This window comes from Papaver somniferum, unplaced genomic scaffold (genome assembly GCF_003573695.1).
Source record: "Papaver somniferum cultivar HN1 unplaced genomic scaffold, ASM357369v1 unplaced-scaffold_119, whole genome shotgun sequence".
NCBI classification, from domain to species: Eukaryota; Viridiplantae; Streptophyta; class Magnoliopsida; order Ranunculales; family Papaveraceae; genus Papaver; species Papaver somniferum.
Window position 1 is genome coordinate 4,022,902 of NW_020620936.1, and position 21,117 is coordinate 4,044,018.

General features: G+C 39.3%; 1 protein-coding gene across 6 annotated transcripts; it reads right to left on the bottom strand.

The window, feature by feature from the left end:
• Nucleotides 1–14,596: 14,596 nt before the first annotated feature.
• Nucleotides 14,597–19,993, bottom strand: LOC113330794. 6 transcript variants are annotated; one of them, XM_026577609.1, is made up of 4 exons: nt 19,244–19,993; nt 17,465–17,780; nt 15,805–16,252; nt 14,597–15,710 (listed from the first exon to the last, which is right to left on the bottom strand). In XM_026577609.1, exons 2-4 carry the CDS (start codon nt 17,678–17,680, stop codon nt 15,625–15,627), a joined length of 750 nt encoding a protein of 249 aa, XP_026433394.1. In that variant the 5' UTR covers nt 17,681–17,780; nt 19,244–19,993; the 3' UTR covers nt 14,597–15,624. The 6 variants fall into 6 exon arrangements, with proteins under 6 accessions (XP_026433394.1, XP_026433392.1, XP_026433391.1 ...); XM_026577607.1 differs by adding an exon at nt 18,519–18,590 and having other exon boundaries at nt 15,805–17,780; XM_026577606.1 differs by having other exon boundaries at nt 15,805–17,769.
• Nucleotides 19,994–21,117: the final 1,124 nt, after the last annotated feature.

The window sequence follows — 21,117 nt, forward strand, 5'->3', positions numbered from 1 at the left end:
TGCATCACTGATCTTTTAGATATTGAATCCGAGTTCAATTTTCGCCCCTGGGTGTTGGTCCCTGATTTCTTCTCGCAATTGATCACTTTCAATAATTCTGGAAAAAATATCACATTAGAGACTGGTACTTATTTGAGTGAAGGACAAAGATCTTTCGTATTGAGTTGCACTCCTGGACACATAATATCAGCGATGCATGGAGAATTCCGAGTAGAGGAATATAACATTGACATGGAAGCTCGGCAAATGGGCGTCGACCAATGTATCCCAGGTCACCGAATGAACAAACCATCAGTCGAGTATCTGAAGGCTACTTTAGATTTCACTCATGTGGAGGGAAATAAATATTTATTCCCTTTCTCTGACCGTGCTAATTTCGTGACTCCGGGTTACATAGACTTCAGGCGTCAACAGCTCGAACGTTTGTATGCTTTTGTGATGGATGTTATATCTCCACCGCAAGATTTTCCTTCCCTTGACCCGATTACTACTCGACCAAGGATAAAGTACCTTTCCCGTGGTGACAAAAGGAAGACATCTCGAGAATGCACACAGGTAAGCCCTTCTTTTCACGGTTTTGATGAAAGTAAGATGAACATGTTTTAATCATTCCTCAACTTTGTGTAGGATGGCCGTGTTGTGAGGCCTAGAATCTGTGTAACCTTCTTAGACCTTCAAGAAAGTCCCCAGGGTGGAGAAGGTATAAGTAAGACAGCTCATAGAATGATACCGAATAATGTGCAGTCCCCTGCTACTTCTTTGGTGAGTTGTTAGCGTTTGTCTTTGCAATTGCCACTTCCTTGCCCATATAATTTGGATCTTGAGAGAAAGTTGTTAATTTGTTTCAGAATTTTTCTCCATCGGTTATTGACGGTCTCTGTTTTGCTCATGGTCGAACAATTCAGGGATCCAGCGCTGACGAAGAAGTTGACGTAAGTATCTTCCTTTGTGCTATCCATCGTTATTCGCCTTAGGATGAATTAATAATAATTGTTGTTGATGCACCCAGGAGGAAATAATTGTATACAAGCATCATGTTGATGAAGCACACTCTTCTTTTGGGCATGGAAGTATGGAGAGTTTCCGAAATCCCAAACCGAATGAAGATAATGGAGTTGCTAATGGAGATTCCAATGTTGCCGAGCCTTCAAATGGTTTAGAGACTCCCCTAGTAAGTACATCTCCTATAATTATTTCATAGAAGTATGAAATTGTTGATTTGTGAATGCATGAATGAGAGTCCATGTAAATCAATGGATAACTTTGCCGAAATATGTCACCAGAAAATTTCAGACTTCAGATTTCACAAGAAACGTTGTAGAATCCTCGTCTGAAGTCGGATTTTCGCGATCTCCATATGTATCTTCAAGCCAAGAAATTTCCAAGATTTAGAGAAGAAGACTTTTGAATTTTGAGCATGTTTAGGGCTGAAAAAAGTGAAATAGTGAACTTCCAGGAAACTTCCAGAACTTTTTCAGATTGCATGTTGTCCGATGTTTTGGACACATCTCCTAGCTCGTTCATCCGATTGCTATGAAACTTTTACATGTTGTAGATAACATCCATACGAAGAGAATGGTATATTACCCAACTTTAAATTCTTTACAAATTTCTCCCAGTTTTCCGTTGAATATAGGACAGTGTAAAATCTCTTCAGCTGAGCTTGTTTGAAAAATGTGTTTCATGACTTCTACACTATTTGCGCATTTGTTGGGTGCGGAATAGGGAAATTAGATGATGTTAGTTCACTTACATTCTGAATTTTATGGTTTTGTTGGGTTTCCATGCTTGAATCATTCTAATCCCATATAATCTTCGCATTAGGTGCTAAATGTCAAAGTTGGGAGTAACGGATCCAATAGTGACGGTTTGGGAAACCATGGAGCCGTTGTTGATGAGCCCTCCATAACTGTACTTCAAATTCATGAAACGCTGTTTGTTGATGCAGTGGAGGTGACTGAATCTCCAACCGTGCCCGAAATAGTGGAGCCCTAACCAAGAATGGAAGAAACTGCCCCGACTGAAGTTGTCCCTATGGTTATTGATGATGTTCCAGTAACTGAGAACCGGATGGTAGTGCACGAATATCCCACTGCAGGGATTTCTTTCGCTCCTCCATTTGGTGAGTTACTCCCATATCACAGGTTTGTTGGTGGATTTAGCGTTCCCATTGGACATGCGGCTATGTACGAGAAACTGTGGAAGATGTATGGACACATCGTCGTTACCAAGGATCCAGAGCATATTTATTTTCTTGACAAGGAATGCAGAGGATATCTTGCGTGTTATAAATGATATCCGCATCACATCTAGAAATACTGTCACCGGGGATGTACTCTTTGATTGGGAGTACAACTTGAAGAAAGTTGAAGAACTTGGCTTCAATCTGAAATGGCTTCGTCAAAAGCTTGATGCTATCAGGAAAGCAGTGGAAGGTGACGCTCCTTTCACCACCAGTGATGCCGTGTTGAAGAAGATGGATGAAGTTGCTGAGCTGACCAAGAAGCTGGAGGCGGAGAAAGCTGCTTTGCAAGTCTTTGAGGATGCAAAAAAGCATAAATCTCATTTTGCTGACTTTCTTTAGTTTTATTTCCATGATATCTTGAACCTTGGACTTCTGAGAGATGTGAGGTTTTTATTTTGGCTTTGATTTGTTGACTGGTTTTGAATGGTGGATGATTGAGGATTTTTTTTGGATTTGGTAGAGATTTTCTTTAAGTAAAACGAATTGAATTTTGATAAACTGCTGAATGCAAGTATTTCAAACGTTTTGTAGGAATTAAAAAATACATGTGAAAGAAAATCCTAAAAGAAAACCAAATATTTTTGTGTCTGGAAGGGGACGTCTGAATTGCCGAATACTTCAGACATCAAAAGATTTGAGCCAATTCTCATGAATTATTGGTACGGCCCTACCATCCATGTTGATTAACTTGTAGTATCCTCCAGTTATGGACCTCACAACCATAAAAGGTCCTTCCCAATTGGAGTTCCTTGAAGAATGGAGATCACGTTTAGCTGCCTTAAGAACTAAATCTCCTTCCTGGAATTTGTTAGGCTTGGTTGTACGCGCCTTAAATATCTTCTGCTGATTTGGAATTCCCCGAGCAATGGAGTTCCATGGTTGTGGTACATGTGGACACTCGCGCAGAGGAAAGCATCTAGGATACTGCTTATCAAACTCGACTATTATTCTGGAGATGACCGTGTAGGTGGAGTGCTGAATTTTGAGAGGTTCTGCGTCTAACCACATGGTGAAGTATTGCTGAGGCGAAACTAGCCACTCATGACGTTTGGTGATAGCCAGGTTTTGAGCAGAACTGAGTCTCCGGACTATGGTAGCATATTTGAAAGTTGGTAATACATATGCATCAGGGGGAATGAGACTTGCCTGAGTGCGAAACCTTCTGATGAATTCGTGGAAGTTTTCCCCAGGTTTTTTGTGTGAGTTCCATCAAGGCTTCGACTTTTCCAAAATGCTCAAACGGTTGATCATCTTCCGAGTCAGAGCTTTCTTCAACGGAGAAATGTGCAACTGAAGATGAAGATATCCCAGCAACTTTTCCATCATGAATCCATGATCGCCCAAGAACCATGTCATATCTTGGATCCTCCTTAATTATGAAGAATTTAGTTTCTGTCCATATTGAATCATTCCTTATCTTGAGAATGATGTAACCGTAAGCATCCCTGGAGATTCCTTCATGGTCTCTGACTGAGATAGGAGCATGAGTTGCTTCTTGTCGAGTGATGCCAACAGCTCTGAGGGTTTTCAAGGGGATGATGTTAACAGCAGTGCCAACGTCGACCAATTATCGCTTGAATTCATTTCCCTTGAGATGGACTGTAGTGAGAAGTCCCCAGTCGTACATCTTTTTGTCTGTTGTTGGAGGTTCAGGAAGCGCCTCCTGATTTGTTAATCGTTTTCCTGACACGAAGTGGTTCAACGCAGCAAATATGTCATTTCTTTGAGCTTTGATAGGTATAGCAACTCACAGACATGCTCAATTAAGGATTGAACCGCCTCTTTGACCGGCTTCTCGGAGAGTGTAAATGTTCTGATTGGGAGAGGATTTCTGTGTACTCCTTCAGTCCGCAATTCTCCCGAATCATCCTTCTCTTTGGATATGCGCTTCAAGGTCCGGCAATCACTTGTTGGATGACTGACATATCTATGGAAGCGACAGTAGTGCGAATTCTCCATTTGTTCCTCAGTCGGCCCTTTCCTAACAGGTGGTAGTTGGATGGCACCATCTTGAATCCAGACCTCCAACAGTTCGACGACTTCTTCAATAGAAAAGGGTAAGTCAGGTGCATCTTGGTCATTCTGCTGATGTTGAGTCGGCGGTTTTGCATTCATGGCTTGACCATCTTTCCTTGGTTCTTTTGAGGGATTGGACGCTGGAGGATCATTCTTATGTGGTCGTGCATCAGCTTTCCTCTTGCTCCCTTCAGCAACATTCACGGAAGTCTCGACACTGTACTGTTTGTTGATCAGACGCCTAACAGTATTGCTTCGAGTGTCTTTCGATTCCTCTATCTTGACGGTTTTCGCTCTTTCTAGTAAGGCGGGAGAGGTGGTTACGTATCGTTTGGCCGCTTCATGAAGTTCTGAAAAGGTATAAAAATGGAGATTCTCCAGCAAATCTCTATAGACGGGGATCATCCCATTGATGCACAAGTCCAACAGTTGTTTTTCTGTGATATTGGGGTCATGGAAATCCAACACTTGGAATCTGAACCTTTTCACATAATTGTTCGGATTTTCGTTGTTCTTCTGAGCCATCCTACTGGTCGGAAAGAGTAATCTGATCAGAGACAAAGAAGTATTTCCGGTAGAAGGCGTTAACCATGGCCCCCCAATTGGCAATGCTTCCTGGTGTGATGTTATTGTACCAGGTATATGCCTGGCCCGTCAGAAATTTTGAGAATTCCTTTAGCCGGACAACATGATTGTGTTCATGCTCTCCTAACGCTTCCAAGAATCGGGAAACGTATTCTCGAGTGTTTCCAATTTCATTGTACAGTGTGAATGTTGGATAAATGTAACCCTTTGGGAGAGGACTCCTTTGTGTAGCAGCCAGGTATGGAGATTGATGATGGTGGACGGTTGGTGTAATTTTTTTCCCACGATCCTCCATGAAACGCTCCAGTTCTTCATGAGTGATAAAATTGACAGGCTCTCCTGACAATGCTTTCTCTGCAGCTTTCTGGACTTCATCTTCGTCGATTGTATGAATTGGAATGACTTCTGGATCGTCAGTTGAAGCAGGTTCTTTACCTTTTCCTTTTTCCTGAGGTCTTTCTGACATCTTGTCAGTGAGACTTTTGAGAAAACCGAACAACTCCTTTTGTGTTGCAGCCATGTCGGTTTGATTCTTGGCAAGAGTCTCTTGCACTTTGATAAGGACAGCCATGGTGGGTGGATTCCCTCTGACCTCTTCACGATGTCAGCTGAAGAGAGGATGATTTTCCAAGTTTGCATGGGGAGGAGTGATATCACCACCTTCAGTGTTGGTGGCAGGAATAGTTATCGGGATACCTTCATTGTCGTTGCTGCTAGTGCTAGCGTCGTTTGCGTTCGTAACTATTCCAGACCTAAGACCAGCCATCTTGTGTAAATGTGAGATTGCAACCGAGAGATTGATCTCTCACTGTGGTCACCAATATGTGGATGGGGAAAAACAGGTCGCTGGTTTTTAGGGAAGTGAAGAGCCGAGCGTGAGTCGAGAATCCTCAACCGAGCAAACTGTTCAACCTCACACAGATGCACCGCTGCAAAGGGGGTGCTTAGATTCGAGAAATCAATCTGTATGACTGCGGCCTAAACCAAGTCAATGGCCGTTCCAGAGTCAATTTGGACGCAAAGAGGGAGATAGGTTGATCTGTAGGAGGGAAGCCGAGAATTGTGTGGGGTCAATGATGATCAAGGATTGTGAGTGTGTCGAGGGTTTCTGCAATTTTGGTGAACTGATGAGTTCGAATAAGTTATGATGGATTGATGAATTCTTGAGAGTAGTTACTCGATAAATTCTGGACGATTGTTGATAGCTAGTGATCGTTCATTATCCATTGTCCTCAATCATGGATTCTGAGACCTATTTATATTGTCATAGTTGTGAACACCTTGATCCCTGTAAGTGTGACGGTTTCTTGAGTAAAAGAGTGGGAAAGTGGGAGATCGTGGTGAAACCAGTTCCAGGTTGTGCGGAGACTTGGTCGATCACTTCACCCACTACTTTTCTAACTCCTTCAACTGTTGACACGACTTACTCACATTTCTCGTCATGGATGAACCCACGTGTTGTAGGCCGCCAGACCAAAACTCTAGTTGTTATCCCCCAATTTGACGTGATTGATGTCTCACGAATCGTGGAGTCTGAGTGGCAGACGTGTATTAGTTAGTCAGTTGTTGACTGATTAGGAAGTGAGTCTAGGTTATGTTGGATCGATCATAAGTGGTAAATGCTCAGAGATTCATGGGTTGAACATGTAGTTCTCTGAAATGATGTCAGTATTGTAAATTCAATGATAAATTACTGGCCAGTATTCGAGTGACTGAGCAAGTATTGCTCAATTCGACGAATTGCTGAATATTTGGAATTTGACGAGAGCAAGTATTGCTCAATTCGACAAATTGGAAACTTTGACGTGCAACTGAGCAAGTATTGCTCAATTCGACAAAAAACTGAATGTTGACAATTTGACGTGCAATTGAGCAAGTATTGCTCAATTCGACAAATTACTGATAAATTATTAAATATTGATAGCTGGATCAATATTTGAGCAACTAAGCAAGTATGCTCAATTCGACGAAATATTTATTGGTGACGTGACCTAATAAAATATTAAAGTATTGGTATATTACCAAATATTATATGATTATTTCAGATGTTGGTTGTTGAATTAATATAAATCCATTAGTTCTTAAATCTTGCTCAGAAGAATGATGATTCGTAGAACATTTATTTGAAACCCTAATTTCATATCATAGTTGACGAATCCCTGAAAATAGGTTATGAGTGATAGAGGGACCGACCACATGGTATGATGGGCGTCCATGTGGTGCCCAGTGCTCGAATGAGCATGCACCGGTTTCTCAGTTCGAGAGTTGGTGAAAGAATGATGATTAAATGTCAGTTTCATCATTTACTGAAATATTGTTGGGTTCAACATTAGGTGATAAAACCTAGATATGAAAGGTGGGGACCGACCAAGAGAGCATGGGACCGGCTCTTGGTGGGCACGTGACCAGTCGTTGGCCGTTTGAGCAATCTCCAGGTTGGTTGAAGAAAGCTTGGGCCTAATATGAGTAATTGTGCAAATTAGGTCAGAATTATGAAAACGTGTAGGACCGGATTTGTGCAAGCCCTAGGGATGACCCTGGTCGGTCATGAAGGAATGCACACGTCGCCGTGGTGTCCGTGTCTCCATACTGAGAGTTTCAGTATTTCTTGATGTGAGTTCGAGCAACGTTGTGAATTTTCAGAAGAGTTTCATCTTGACTGAAATTCTTGATTTTTGTTGGAATGAGCATGTACGCTCAATTCATCAATATTTTATAAATATTAAAATAAGTGTATTTTAATATGTAAAATTGCCATGGGAGGCTATCCGGTCGCGTGACCATGTTGGCTTTTGGTTTTTCATGATTCGAGCAACATTTGAGAAGTTATGACGAAATCATGATTTTTGCTCAAACCAAGGAGTTTCATGAATTGAGGAAAATAATAATTATAAAAGAATAGGGATTGCAAGGTGTGGGACTGGCTACGTCTAGGACTTGGCCGGCCGGCTATGTTGCCCGGTCCCACACACCTTTCCCTATTTTATAATATTATTTTTCATGAATCCGTGAAGTTATGGAGGATCCATGAGTTTTGTTGAAACGGAGGAGTTTTATGAATTTAGGGAATAATAATTATAAAGGCTAGGGATTATGAAGTGTGGGACCCAGCCACAGCTTGAGCATGGCCGTCCGGCTATGTTGCCCGGTCCCGCACACCTTTCCCTATTTTATAATATTATTTTTCATGAATCCATGAAGTTATGGAGAATTCATGAGTTTTGCAAAAAAAACAAGGAAAGTTGCTAAATTGGAGGAGTTTTTCATGAGTTCATGAAAATAACAAAATAGGGCAAAATAATAAAAGAGGCATGGGACCGGCCACGGCTAAGGCATGGCCGGCCGGCCAGTGGGACCGTCCCATGAGCGCCTCTTATTATTTTATTATTTGTTGCTTTCTCCTATTTTGCGTAGGATCCCTCATCAGTCCATATTTTTGGATGCTCAGTCGTGCATCATTGGCGAGCACACTTGCACCATTTTTGTGGGGCTTACTTAGTGATGTTTCAGATGCCCGGTCGTTGAGTATTTATTGCTAATTCATGAAATTCAGTGGAGGATAATTCATGAAACGGAGCAATAAAAGTGAGTAGTATTTATTATCAATTCATAGGATCAGTTGTGGATTCGACCACGAATTCGGAATAATACAATTATTTATTTCCATTCCATGGGATCAAGCCGTGGATTCGACCATGGAATCGGAGCAATTTTTATTGCCATTCCATGGGATCAGGCCGTGGGTTCCACTATGGAATCAGAGCAATTGTTATTGTCATTCCATGGGATCAGGCTGTGGATTCGACCATGGAATCGGAGCAATTGTTATTGTCATTCCATGTGATCAGGCTGTGGATTCGACCATGGAATCAGAGAAATTTTTATTCCCATTCCATGGGATCAGGCCGTGGATTCGACCATGGAATAGGAGCAATTGTTATTGCCATTCCATGTGATCAAGTCGTGGATTCCACCATGGAATAGGAGCAATAATATATCATTATGGGAATTCAGTGGTGAATGTCACGGCAGAATTAATCTATTGCAGAAAAGATATTAGCCAGTTAAAGCGTCACATCCATTCTGAATGGTGCATAGTCAGGGATTCACGGTGTTGTTTACTACCTGAAGGCGTTACTGCTCTCAATCTACGGATAGCCGCCTGAATCTATACACGGTCTCTCCTCATAGTTAGGTAATTGTGAGTGTCACCGACGTCCTGAAGGCGTTCTTGCTCTCAATCTACAGAGAAACGCCCAAATCGTTCTTCTTTGTGGAGGTGTCTCTCTCCTGCAGGCATGAAACTATTATTCTGCATAGAGGTCATGATGAAATGCTTGGATTCGAATCGCTCAGCCAGTGGGGATTTTCGACAACATATTCATCAAGGCTTCGTAAAATATGATTCGTTGCATGCCTGAAAGCGGTGTCAAAAACATGCCTCATGATTTTACGGTTTTACCCTTTGATGAAAATCCACCATCAACACCTGGACTGTAAGTGTTGGAGTAAGGATCATACCGTATTTTCTGATTTGGAAAGACCGCACTAGCTTTTCCAACTCTTCGTCTGAAGGTAAAATCACCGCAGCCATCTTGTGCATCATTCTCTCTATGTTATCCATCATTTGATCACGGTGTGATGATGAATCATTAACTTCATGCACCCGCCTAACCATTGAGTCACTTATTGTGTAGAATTGTTGCGAGTTCGCAGTCATGCTTTCAATCAACTCGGCAGCTTGGACCACCGTCTTGTTCACTAGTACACCACCACCCACATCATCAAGAAGATATCGATCACTTGGTTGGAGACCTTCGTAGAAGTATTGTATTATCATCACGTCACTAAATTGGTAGTGAGGGAATCTTTCCACCAATCTCTTATACTGTTACCAATATTCATACAATGATTCCCCATCCTTTTGTTGTATTCCACGAATCTCCTTACGAATTTGAGTAGCTTTGGATGCAGGAAAATATCTCTCTAGGAAAAGTTTCTTCAACCCGTTCCATGTAGTGACACTCCCGGACGGTAAATAATACAACCATTCCTTAGCATTGTCCGCCAAAGAGAATGGAAATGATTTCAACATTGCACCATCGGCGTTAGTTTCCGCTGGTAGCATGGCTGTGACTATGGTATGGAAATCCATGAGATGCTTGTTTGGATCTTCATTCACCATGCCATGAAACTTCAGCAACTCTCTAATCAATCCCGGTTTGATCTGGAAGGTTGAATTTGTTTCAATACACCACCGTTGTGCATCACGCCTATGAGAAGCCAAGTCCTTGAGTGTACGATCACTCATTGCTTCTTCTTCAATTAGTGGTTCTTCAACTAGTGGTTCTTCTATGAACAGAACTTCTTGTTCTTCTTCTAGTGGTAACTCTTCTTCCACTTCTACCTCTTGTTCTTCCGTTGTGTCTTGACTTGGTTGGAGTATTGTGCCTCTTCGAGTAGCTATCCCGCACCTTGGATAGTTCCATTTTTTAGAAGCCAGGGATTAGGTACCTGAAAACAAATCTCGCAAACAAGTCAGAAACAAGATAAGAAAACAAAAAGAAAAGATAAAAGCAGAAATTATAAAAAGAAACTAAAAACTTAATAACAAGCCGTATGCCTCCCCGGCAGCGGCACCAAAATTTGATCGCTGTCGTATGCGTCAAAAATAATTTCACTTTCTTACTTAACTAAAATAAATGAAGTATGTGATAAGAAAGAGTTCGTTTCCACGGAGAGGCATTTGTTGTTATGCAATTTTCAGATTCTTAAATAACCAAGGGGAGATTTTGTTTATCAATGCAATAAAAATAAATTGAAAGCAATAAAATATGAAAATAATCAATAAGAGGAAGATATTGTTCACGGGATAGTACATTCACAAACATGTATTTTCATCAATGACTAGAATTGGCATTTTAATCTCTCATTTACTAAAAGTCCTAGGATACCTTGATCGCAAGTATATCCCGCTAATTCCCTTATTTCATCACAACCACATTAAAAGATGCATATGTTAATTCTTCCTAGAAAGCAACCTAAAATGTAAAAGCACAATTAAGTTTAACTCCCTAAAATCACTAAGTTATATGGATTAAGACTAATCAAGGCAATCAAACGTGTAAAAGCACTAATTCGATTTAACCAAGGTTATGATTCATTTGTGACTAGTATGATATATCACTACAAGTACTACCCACAATTATGCTACTTAGAATCAGGTATAAACAACTTTTTCGTATTGAAAACTCTAATATAGCTTTAGAAATGAACGCAAATCGGATTGATTCCGGACTCAACCAAACAAATAATCAAATCATATGACAATATAAACCATGAATCATAAACAATAAATTATTGAGACAAAACTAATGCATTGAATCAAATATCATGTTGTGAAATCAACTTTATCCCATTACCAATAATAGTATTTAGCTATTCATAGCTATGGAGTTCATCATAATCAATAATCAAATGAAAAATATGAAAACAAAATAAAAGCAAACCCTAGTCGTCGTTCTCTCCAAAATCTCCAAGTAGTAAATACGTGATCCCAAAGAAAGTCGAAACTTTATCCTTTTGTACCTTTTCATCTTTCCAAAACTAGGTCAATCCTCCAATCCAAAGTCCATCACAAAGAAGTCCACTAAGCCCGTATGTAGAAAATAGGCCAGTAAAATTCTCATGTGACTGTAAAAATCACCGGTCAAAACTGTTCAAGCGGGTCAACTCGGGTTAAATCAGAAGTCGGACCGATTTGAAGTGAGTCAGATAGTCTAGTCAGAGCTGAATGCTTTTGCACGGCCTGAACTTATGCATCACAATCATTGTACATCACCAACTCATATCCATCCATGATGGCTGTGCATCCTGCAATTCCTGCAACATTTTGACTTCATCCTCGTTCAAGCTCCTTGACTGCCGCAACACGTCTCCAACTGCAACCTACATCTCCTCATTCTGTCACAAGTTCATTCATTCTCAGCAATACAATTCCGAGCTTAGTGCCATATTTACAAGAAACAACATCTTCTAAATTTAACCTGCTCCACAGTCCATAACTCATACCACCAGAAACTGCAGTTGACCTTCAGGCCTGCAACTTATTCTCCTCATTGTATAAACTTCAATAGCTTCCCATTAGCTCCTGTAGTTTGTACCTGTCCTAACATACATCTAGGTTCAGGCCATTTCAAAGCACAACTCCTTCTTGCAATTCATCTTTGAGCAGCAACATTAACATCATTAGCAGCAGCTCCACATACTCTACCAAGTCCAACCCATTTCAGCTTAATGGCACACTCCCATATAGCAATAGTAACACCATAAATCCTCCAGTTTCCCATCTTGCTTCCTCTCAGTTCAACCACCACTTATGGACATTAGACCATCACCTGCCACTCCATCTTAGTCACAATTCCCTCTTCTTGCAACCTGCAGCTCAACCCCATGGTTCGCAATTGCATTTTGCAGATCATTCCACAACACACAGCAAGTGATTCCTCCATTTTCTGTAACTGCAGCTACAACAACTTCTCAATCTTCAATTCTCTAACTGCACTTGCAGCTCCAATCAGTTATTCACTGTCACCACCATCTCACTGTGTACAGGCCTCCAATACCAGTAACCCCTTCATCGCAGCTGCACAACCAACTTTCAGTCTCATAGCACCAGTACCACCAACTCTGAAATCTTCATTTGCATCCAACCAATTCATGGATTGATTTCTTGTTTCAACTCAAAACCCTGTAATCCTTCAATAATTGTACCTCCTAGCTGCTTCAGAATCAAATTCCACCTCAAACCCATCTGCAGAAACATTACCACGACAATCATCATGTCACAGCAGTAAAAGCACCTCCAACTGTAGCTGCAATGTATCAGCATCACTACCTAGCATACATCTAATGTTGTTCCAGTTCATGATAGTGCTTTGCGAAACCACCTACAATCTCTCTTCCGTACTCAGCGCCTCTCCATTTCAGCTTCTTTCTGACTTGCTCAGTTACTTACAATTGCAGCTGCAGCTCATAAAACCATTTGCCAACAACCACCATTTGTTCATATCATAACCTGAAATGCCCATTATGAGTCCATACTGCAACATCCAACAAAACCAACAACTTCATATCAGCTCCCATTTCCTATTCCTCCTGCAACCATCAGAACCAGTTCAGCTCATTATCTTCTCAATTCCACCAGCAAACACCATCATATTCATCTTCAAAGACGGATCCAATACCAACCCATCAGCTCAAAGTATTCTGTGTAACTTTCCTGGCATCATAACATGAATCTGAGCTTCTTTGATTTCTCAAATTAACTCAAACCCAAATCTCACAGAAAGAACAGCTTCATCACCATATACAGCAATCGAAACCATTTCCTCTCCTTAGATTGACCACCAATAGCACAAGTTTTGTTCTTTGATCTGATTCAAACTCTTTTAAACATAAATTCGAGCAAAACCCCTTCCTTCTTTTGCTGAAATCACCATGAACTCGAGTCAGCAGCATCAATTCCTCGCTGTGTATTCTCAGCTTCAGAAATTCATCTCACATCTTGAATTTCTCTGCCAGTGTAAGGACATTTAACCCTAGTTCACCTCAGCCATCAACCTTATCGATCTTCCACCAGCAACAACAGCTTGTTTCATTCTTTATCAATTTCTCTTCTCTTTTCTCTGGTACAGCAGACGCCATGGCTTCTAAACTCTAATGATGAGTGCCTCTGATTTTCAGGTTTGTATAGGAAAAAGGATTCATATTGACACCCCACTTTAGTGGTTAAGGGGTAACCAGCTCACACATGGCTTGTCGGTTCCAGATAACCGACAGCCTAGTTCTCTGTTCGACTGTCAGTTATGGGAAACTGACAATTCATTCTCCACCTCTTTCTTGCGCAACCTAGTCTGCTCCAAGTATGAATCGCCCGTGAATCAACCTTTTTGGCATTTACGCTCCAAATGGATGTTTTATCCTTCTTTTGCTCCAAATGACTCCACAATACCTAAATACTCAAAAGTAAACATAAGATACATATTTTACAAGAGAAATAGCAAAGAAAACATAAACAATAGATATGAAATCAAGGTGTTTTAGACACATATCAGTTAGACATATATATGAACACAATCTCATCCTTAAGAGTTTAGAGAGAAATGGACATCCCTTATCGAAAGAAATTCAGGTTCGAGAGTGATCGAAAGTCTCGACTCTGCCTCACCAGAAAGGGTTTTATGAAGTTTCTCTCAATAATAAAATTTTTTTTTATGGGTCACACATATGTCTAGGAAGGAATGAAGAGAGAATCCTGCGACACGTTGAATGGTAGAAAGGAAAAACCCTCCGAATTGTTTTGAAACCCCACATCTTTTATTCATTTTAAAAACTTTTTTTTTTATGACGATCTCTAAGAAAGGAAATCAACCACTAACGAAGGTGGAAATATGCTTATTTACCTCGTTATCCGTTCGACGTGCAGTTAGCACCACTCTCACAGCATCCATAAAAACGTCTTTGGTCTTCAATCCTTGTATTCATCTTCGTCTTCAGTCTTCAGCACTTGATGATAACTTTTGAACTTCGTAGAATCTTGATAATGTGATTTTTTCCTCTAATTCCTTGTCGCTTGAAACTTCATTACGGATATTCCTTCTTTCCGTTGGCTTTATTGAAAGAAAAAAACTAAAAAAAAACCAAAATATGATACAACAAATTTTTCTTGTCTTTTTTTAAAAAATAAAATAAAATAAAAGCCTATTTAATTAATATTAAAGAAAAAGTTATTACAAGAACCTAGATGGTAAACTAGCAACAAGTTGGGCTCTAACACCTTTTTGAATAACTAAACCAATTCTAATAAAAATATAAATATTTACATCATGTCTAGCTATGTAGTGTTTCGAACGTTTCAAAAATTCAATAGTTTCACTACCAAGTTCACCTAAGGTAGTAAAATCCAAGGTACCAAATCTATAGCCATTCAATCCACATACATCAAGGTACTTAACCTTCTTCCACTCAGCGACTTTAGCCACGGCGAAACCCGGTGTAAAAGCTTGCACACCACCCCCCAACAAAAGGGGAAACCCCAGTCACATCAAAACACGTATCGCGCCTTTCCTCCTAATTGTAAACCAAAATTTCAGCCGGCCTAGCATCACCACCATCATGAGAAAGAAACCCCAAAGATGCCTCAACTTAAGAAGGTACACTCGTATGGTAACAAATATCCGCGAAGGTATCTCTAACAAGATCATGTATAAAATTAATACCAACTTCACTAGCACAATGAAGTGCATGATCACCATACACATCCATATCCCTATTGCAGCAAAGACAAGAATTGTTAACAACAAACAAATGAATACCAATTCTATAACTAAGCACTGCACAAAACTGACGTGGCCCAATTTTCTGTCCAAGTCCATCCGCTGGAATAGCAAGAAGATAATCCTGTGCATGCGGAGTTTTATTGCACTGCCACAATGTTAAATCTCGCCTTGACATATTGAAAAGAGACGACATTTTCTTAGTCACACATGCAAAGTACTGAACTGCCAAAGCATGCATAGGATGGGGGGAAGTAATGAGATTGCAGTATTGTGACGATGAAATACCGCTAACCTGAAGGAAATTGTCAAAAGCAGCTTGATATGCTAAAACTTTTACCGGAAAGTATGAACCTTTTAATATATTCTCCTGCAGGTGTAAGGTCTATGAACAGGATGTTAAGTAACAATACTGCATAGTATCAAACATAGAATAGATCCTTAGGACACCATCTCGTATAGGTAGAGAGACAATCCTGTATTGTAACAAACCATAACCTGGACAATCACCGGACACGAATTCCCTCCTGTATTTGGATAAATATGTGTCAAAAACAGCCTGAGCAGTTTGCACATAACAAGGAGTAGTAGTACGCAAACTAAAGTAAAGTTTAGACAAACCTGCACAGTTTCGAAGCAGCAACAATTCACTCTGTGGATCATGTATCCGATGAACAACATCCATTAACTGAGTAGTCTTGTGCACTTTGTCAAGAACAAGCTGGTTGCAGAAAGAAGTATCCAAACTTACAGGACCACCAAGAAGTTCAACCCCCACAGATGGTCTTCCAATATCAGCTGGAAAAACACCGACCTGAGTACTACTCTCATCAAAAGAAGGCCAAAAAAGTTCAATTTTATGAATATTTAGGTCAAGCCCTACAGAAACACCTTCACTCTTGATGATGTGAAACGCCTTAGAGACAATTATTGTATCTCCTATGATGGTACCATCATCTAAGTACCAAGCCTTCAAATCAAGTTTGCATTGCTGAGAGATTTTCAATACAATAGCATGAAGCGTCAAAGCGAAAATAAGGGGACCCAAAGAGTCACCTTTCTGTACACCCTGCGAAGAAGACAAAATGGAAGTGCCATAATATAACTTGGCAGGCGAAGCATAACAAAATTCAACCCATCTATATAGACTGGGACATTTAAGTCGCACTGCACACAACATGGATGATCTGTCTACTAGATTAAAATCATTTCTAAAATTGACCAAAAGCATGGACATGGAATTCAAATTACGTTTCTCATCTAAGATACGGTTTACAGAGTGTAAAATAGCTTCCCCTCTACATGGTACACCTACACCGAATTGGAAGTCTTTCAAATAACTTGTCATGTCTTTACTTACAGTAAAGGCAACGACTTTAGAGACTAACCTTCTCCATATAGTACCAACAACAATAGGTCTAATCCCGCCACCAGGTTTAAGCAAAGGTGTAAGAGGGGTACTGGCGATGAATATATCAAGCTGAGGAGGGAAATTATCAACTAAAAGGAGATTAACAATAGCAGTAATGGAAGCTAAAATATTATCAGCGACATCAACAGCAGGCCCACTAAGTGCATCGAGAAAATGTTGAGCATGGAGTCCGTCTCTTCCACATGAAGTACCCTTGGGAAAACTTCTAATCCTGCTGAGAATAATATCAGCACTAACATTTGCAGAAACAACCTCATTAGATGCAGCAAACAAAGTAGGCGGCGGTGCAAAAGGATGTTTAAACTGCAAATCTGCCAAAGTCTGATCAGAAAATAGAGCTACACCATTGGAAGTAAGCACCCTAATGGCAGCAATATATGAACCCTGACTTAACTTCCTGCTACAAATTCTAAGATTGATATCCACTTGATTATCTTTAGGAGTGAAAACCCTGTGCTTAGTATAATTATCATGCTCTTCCAAGAGATCCAGAATTAAGGAAGAACAACCATCTGTCTCACGCCATTTAGCTAAAGCCTAATTTATAGAAGCAATTTGTAACCTCTTGCGCATACTAGATCTCTCTTTAGCCTTACATTTAGGAGTGTAATTTCTCAAAATACATATCGGGAAAAGTAATAATTTAATCCAACATGAAATATCTAAGGGATTAAGTATAACTTTGTCCATTGTTTGTTTGAAAGTCCTAGGAAAACTTAGCCTACATTTGATGGGTATATGTCTAATAGTATGGAACTGAGCTTGAAAAACTTTATGTAATAAGTCAACATCAAGACAGGACATACTATGAACATCATCAGTTATATCTTCATCAACACAATGACTTACCTCATCAAGTGGTTTAGTAATTCCATGTATAAGGAAAGATGCCTCCCTGCCATTAAGAGGAGCATAAATTGCATCAGCGTCATGTGATCCAAGCTTGGAGATGCATACACTTGGTGCACAGCCACATTTTAAGGTGTAAAAGAGCTTCTTCCCATAAAGCAAAGACAACACCATTCTACGAAATTCTGTCCCTGCATCTATCATGTTCAGCACCATGGACTAAATGTTTATCTTTGATGTGAGGGAAGAAATAACTCCTTGCCAAACCCCTGCCTCTCACACCATTTTTGCAACCATCAAAATCCCTGAAAGGGAACTGCAGATAACTTTCAGTAGTTTGTGAATCAAAAACTTGAGATATGGGACTCAAACAGTGCTCCTGGATAGACCTAGTAACTCTAGGCATAATGATTCAGAAAATGAACAACCCCCAAAAATGTGAATTAAAGATAAGTGGATGGGAATTCAAGATTTCAACACTAACGAAGCCTCAAACTACCATACAACAGATCCCTAAAAAACACCTTCGCAGAGAGTGAGAATCAGACAGATCTTCACAAACACCTGAATCAACAAACAAAAATACTCTAATCCCTAATTGAAGCTATACAGAAATAAAGCAATAAGAAAAATACCCCAATCACTGAGAAGAGGATGAAGAATTCAAACTAGGTAAATAAATCCAATTGAATATTTAAAGTACCAATCATTGAAACACTAATTAAAACAAGGAAAAATCTCAAAATTGAAATCTACAAAATATCACAGAAGAAACCCCAACACAAAGTCTTCAAAGTTGTTCAAAAAGAAATCACTAAACCTGTTTCTTCACACACTTCACAATAGAAAAAGCCAATTCTTCGAACATTAGCAAAGCCTTTTCCTATATTTCTTAAAAAATTGCACAAAGAAATCCCTAAAAATATTTTTACAATCTAAACAGATGAAAAAACTAACTCCTTCAACAAATCTCAAAAAAAAAACAACTTAAAAGGAGAACTGCATCACACACAAATTCAACCACGAAACCTCAAAAATGAAATTGAATACTTACAAAAGAAACTTCAAACACTTGCAGAACCCTACTACCGCACCTTCAAAAGTTGCTCAAAGAAAACCACAAAACCTGTTAATTCAATCACTTAGAAAAAACACCCTAAACCCCTTCTACGAAATTCGAAAATCTAACAGTGGAAAAATCACACCCGTCACAGAAAAGGAAACCCTAATTTCAAAATCGAATCATCAAACCTGTCACATAAGAAGACCCAATTACAAAGAGACAGAAGAACAAGAAGGAGAAGGAGACCCAAACCCTTCACAGACGAAAACCTAATTTCAATTACAATTTCAAACACGAAGCCTTAATTTCAAATACTACACCATGAAATCAAAAACTACAAACCCTTCACAGACGAAAACCAAAGCTGCAATCCCTAAAAACAAAACCTAAAACAAAAGTACGCCATGGAGTTTGAATCTACAAAATCTTCATAAAAGAAAACCCCAGTCTTAATTTTATTGAGACAAGAAAAATAAAACAAATATAAAATGAAAACAAAACAAAACAAATAAATAAAACTGATAATGAACCTAACAAAATTTTCTCTTGTCTCTTTTTTTCTTCTTTTTTTTTTCATTTTTTTGACAAGAGACCTAGAATGATGATGACCATGACCCAATTTTTTTTTTTTTTGAGACAAGAGAAATTAAAATACAAATTAAAAAATAAGATAAAATAAAAATGCAAGTACAAAAGCCATGGTGTAAGTACTTTACCGCTTGATTCTTCATAACTCGTATGTCTCGATATCGTTAACTTCTTGAAATCTCATCTTGATAATATTTGCTATTGTACATAAGTCTTCAACTTGTAAGAAATTCTGCTCCTTGTCTTGTTGCTTTACTTGAATCTAAAATCTGCTCATTTTTGTACTGTTTCTTGTAAACCTTGAACGTCTTCAACTTTCCTTCGAATTTGTGATGCTCCTCTTGTTGTTGATGGTGGTGTTTCTGTGGACTTGTTGGTGTAGTGAGAGATAAAGTGGATGGTGCTAACTGCGAACAAGATTACAAGTGGTATGTAAGTTAGCAATTCGATGTCACCATCATGATTCATAAAATAACACCCAAGAGATCAAAGTTGTGCTTCTATTGGTGGGAGGTTGGGTATCTCACCATTCTACCCGGAATTAACATACGGTGACACACACTCTAAAAGCACATATTTAGACACGTACAAAGAATTGAAGGTCGGTGCCTCACTGATGTAACAATAGGTAGTCTCCACTATAGGGATCACAACTCTAACACCGAATTCAGTCTGCACCTCATTTGCCACTTGCATGGTTAAACCCAACTTTAACTCTCATACAATAAAGAAACCCGATTACGCTCTCTGTCATCTTTAAGTTCAGTCACTCTTGTGAGAATTTCTATGTAACCTTAACGACATGTATACTATGTGACTCTAAACTAACTACAAGTTGGAGTTTTTCATGCACTAATTTACAAAAAAGTTGAAAAATCATGCAAAATTTACAATGCAATTACTTAACCACTCCCCCACACTTAAACTTTACATTGTCCTCAATGTAAATTGAGTCGTCCAAAGAAAGTCAAGGTGGGAAATCTTATAATGATATGCGACAAGAAATCAGAAAAAATAAAAACAAGATAAGAAAAAACTAAAAACAAGAGAAGAAATACTCATCCCATGGGTTTCCTCCCATGTAGCGCTTGGTTTAAAGTCGTCATCCGACTTGCAAGACGAAATCCCCATAGACCAATAATCTGAAAAGTTGGGTATTCTTCTATGTAACCTGTTTTCCAAATACTCGCTTCACACAAATATTAGTACAAGAAAACAAAAGTGAAGCTATCGCCCCATAGAAGTTTCCCCCACACTTATTCTTTTCTACACTTGGAAGTGTATAAAGAACATAGAAATCAGGAACTTCTATGGTTTCTTCTTTGCAAACATTCATAGTATGAGAATCAAATGTTTCTAATGGAGGATATCGAGAAACAAAGTCATTTAACAATATTCTCGAAGCACATATATTCAATCCAATAAAATACAAAGGAGAAGTATTAATAGGCATAGGGTTAGACAAACCTTGCAACTCTTGTGTTATGGTATCCTCTTCATCCTTAAAGAATTCAATTGAATTACTTACCTCTTGGACATCTTGGTCCTCTATCAAACCTTGCAACCATTCTTCGTCCATTTTTGCCTCAACCAAAGTCTCGACATAAACATCATCATTACAATCATGTGCAAGCTCAATCGGGTCTTCCACAACATTACTTAATTTGGTCACATTCTCAACATACTCCTCTTCGTCTTCATTTTCAGACTCACCAAAATCAGAATCGTCGTCGGTTTCCCAACCTTTATCACGACGTCGATTAAGTTCCATATAAATGGTCATACTAATTTCATCGACAAGCTCTTCCGAGGCTCTATCATCTTCCAACTTGTATAATTTCTGTGAAAGTTTTTTAACGTTCACACGCTTACCACCATTGGATACGATAGGTTCTCTTTCTCATGACTCTTCCCTTTGAATGGGTGAATGATCATAAAAACGATATAGAGTCGAATAAGAAAAAATGTCGCAGAAATTGGTTTGTGCAATGTTCCCTTTATC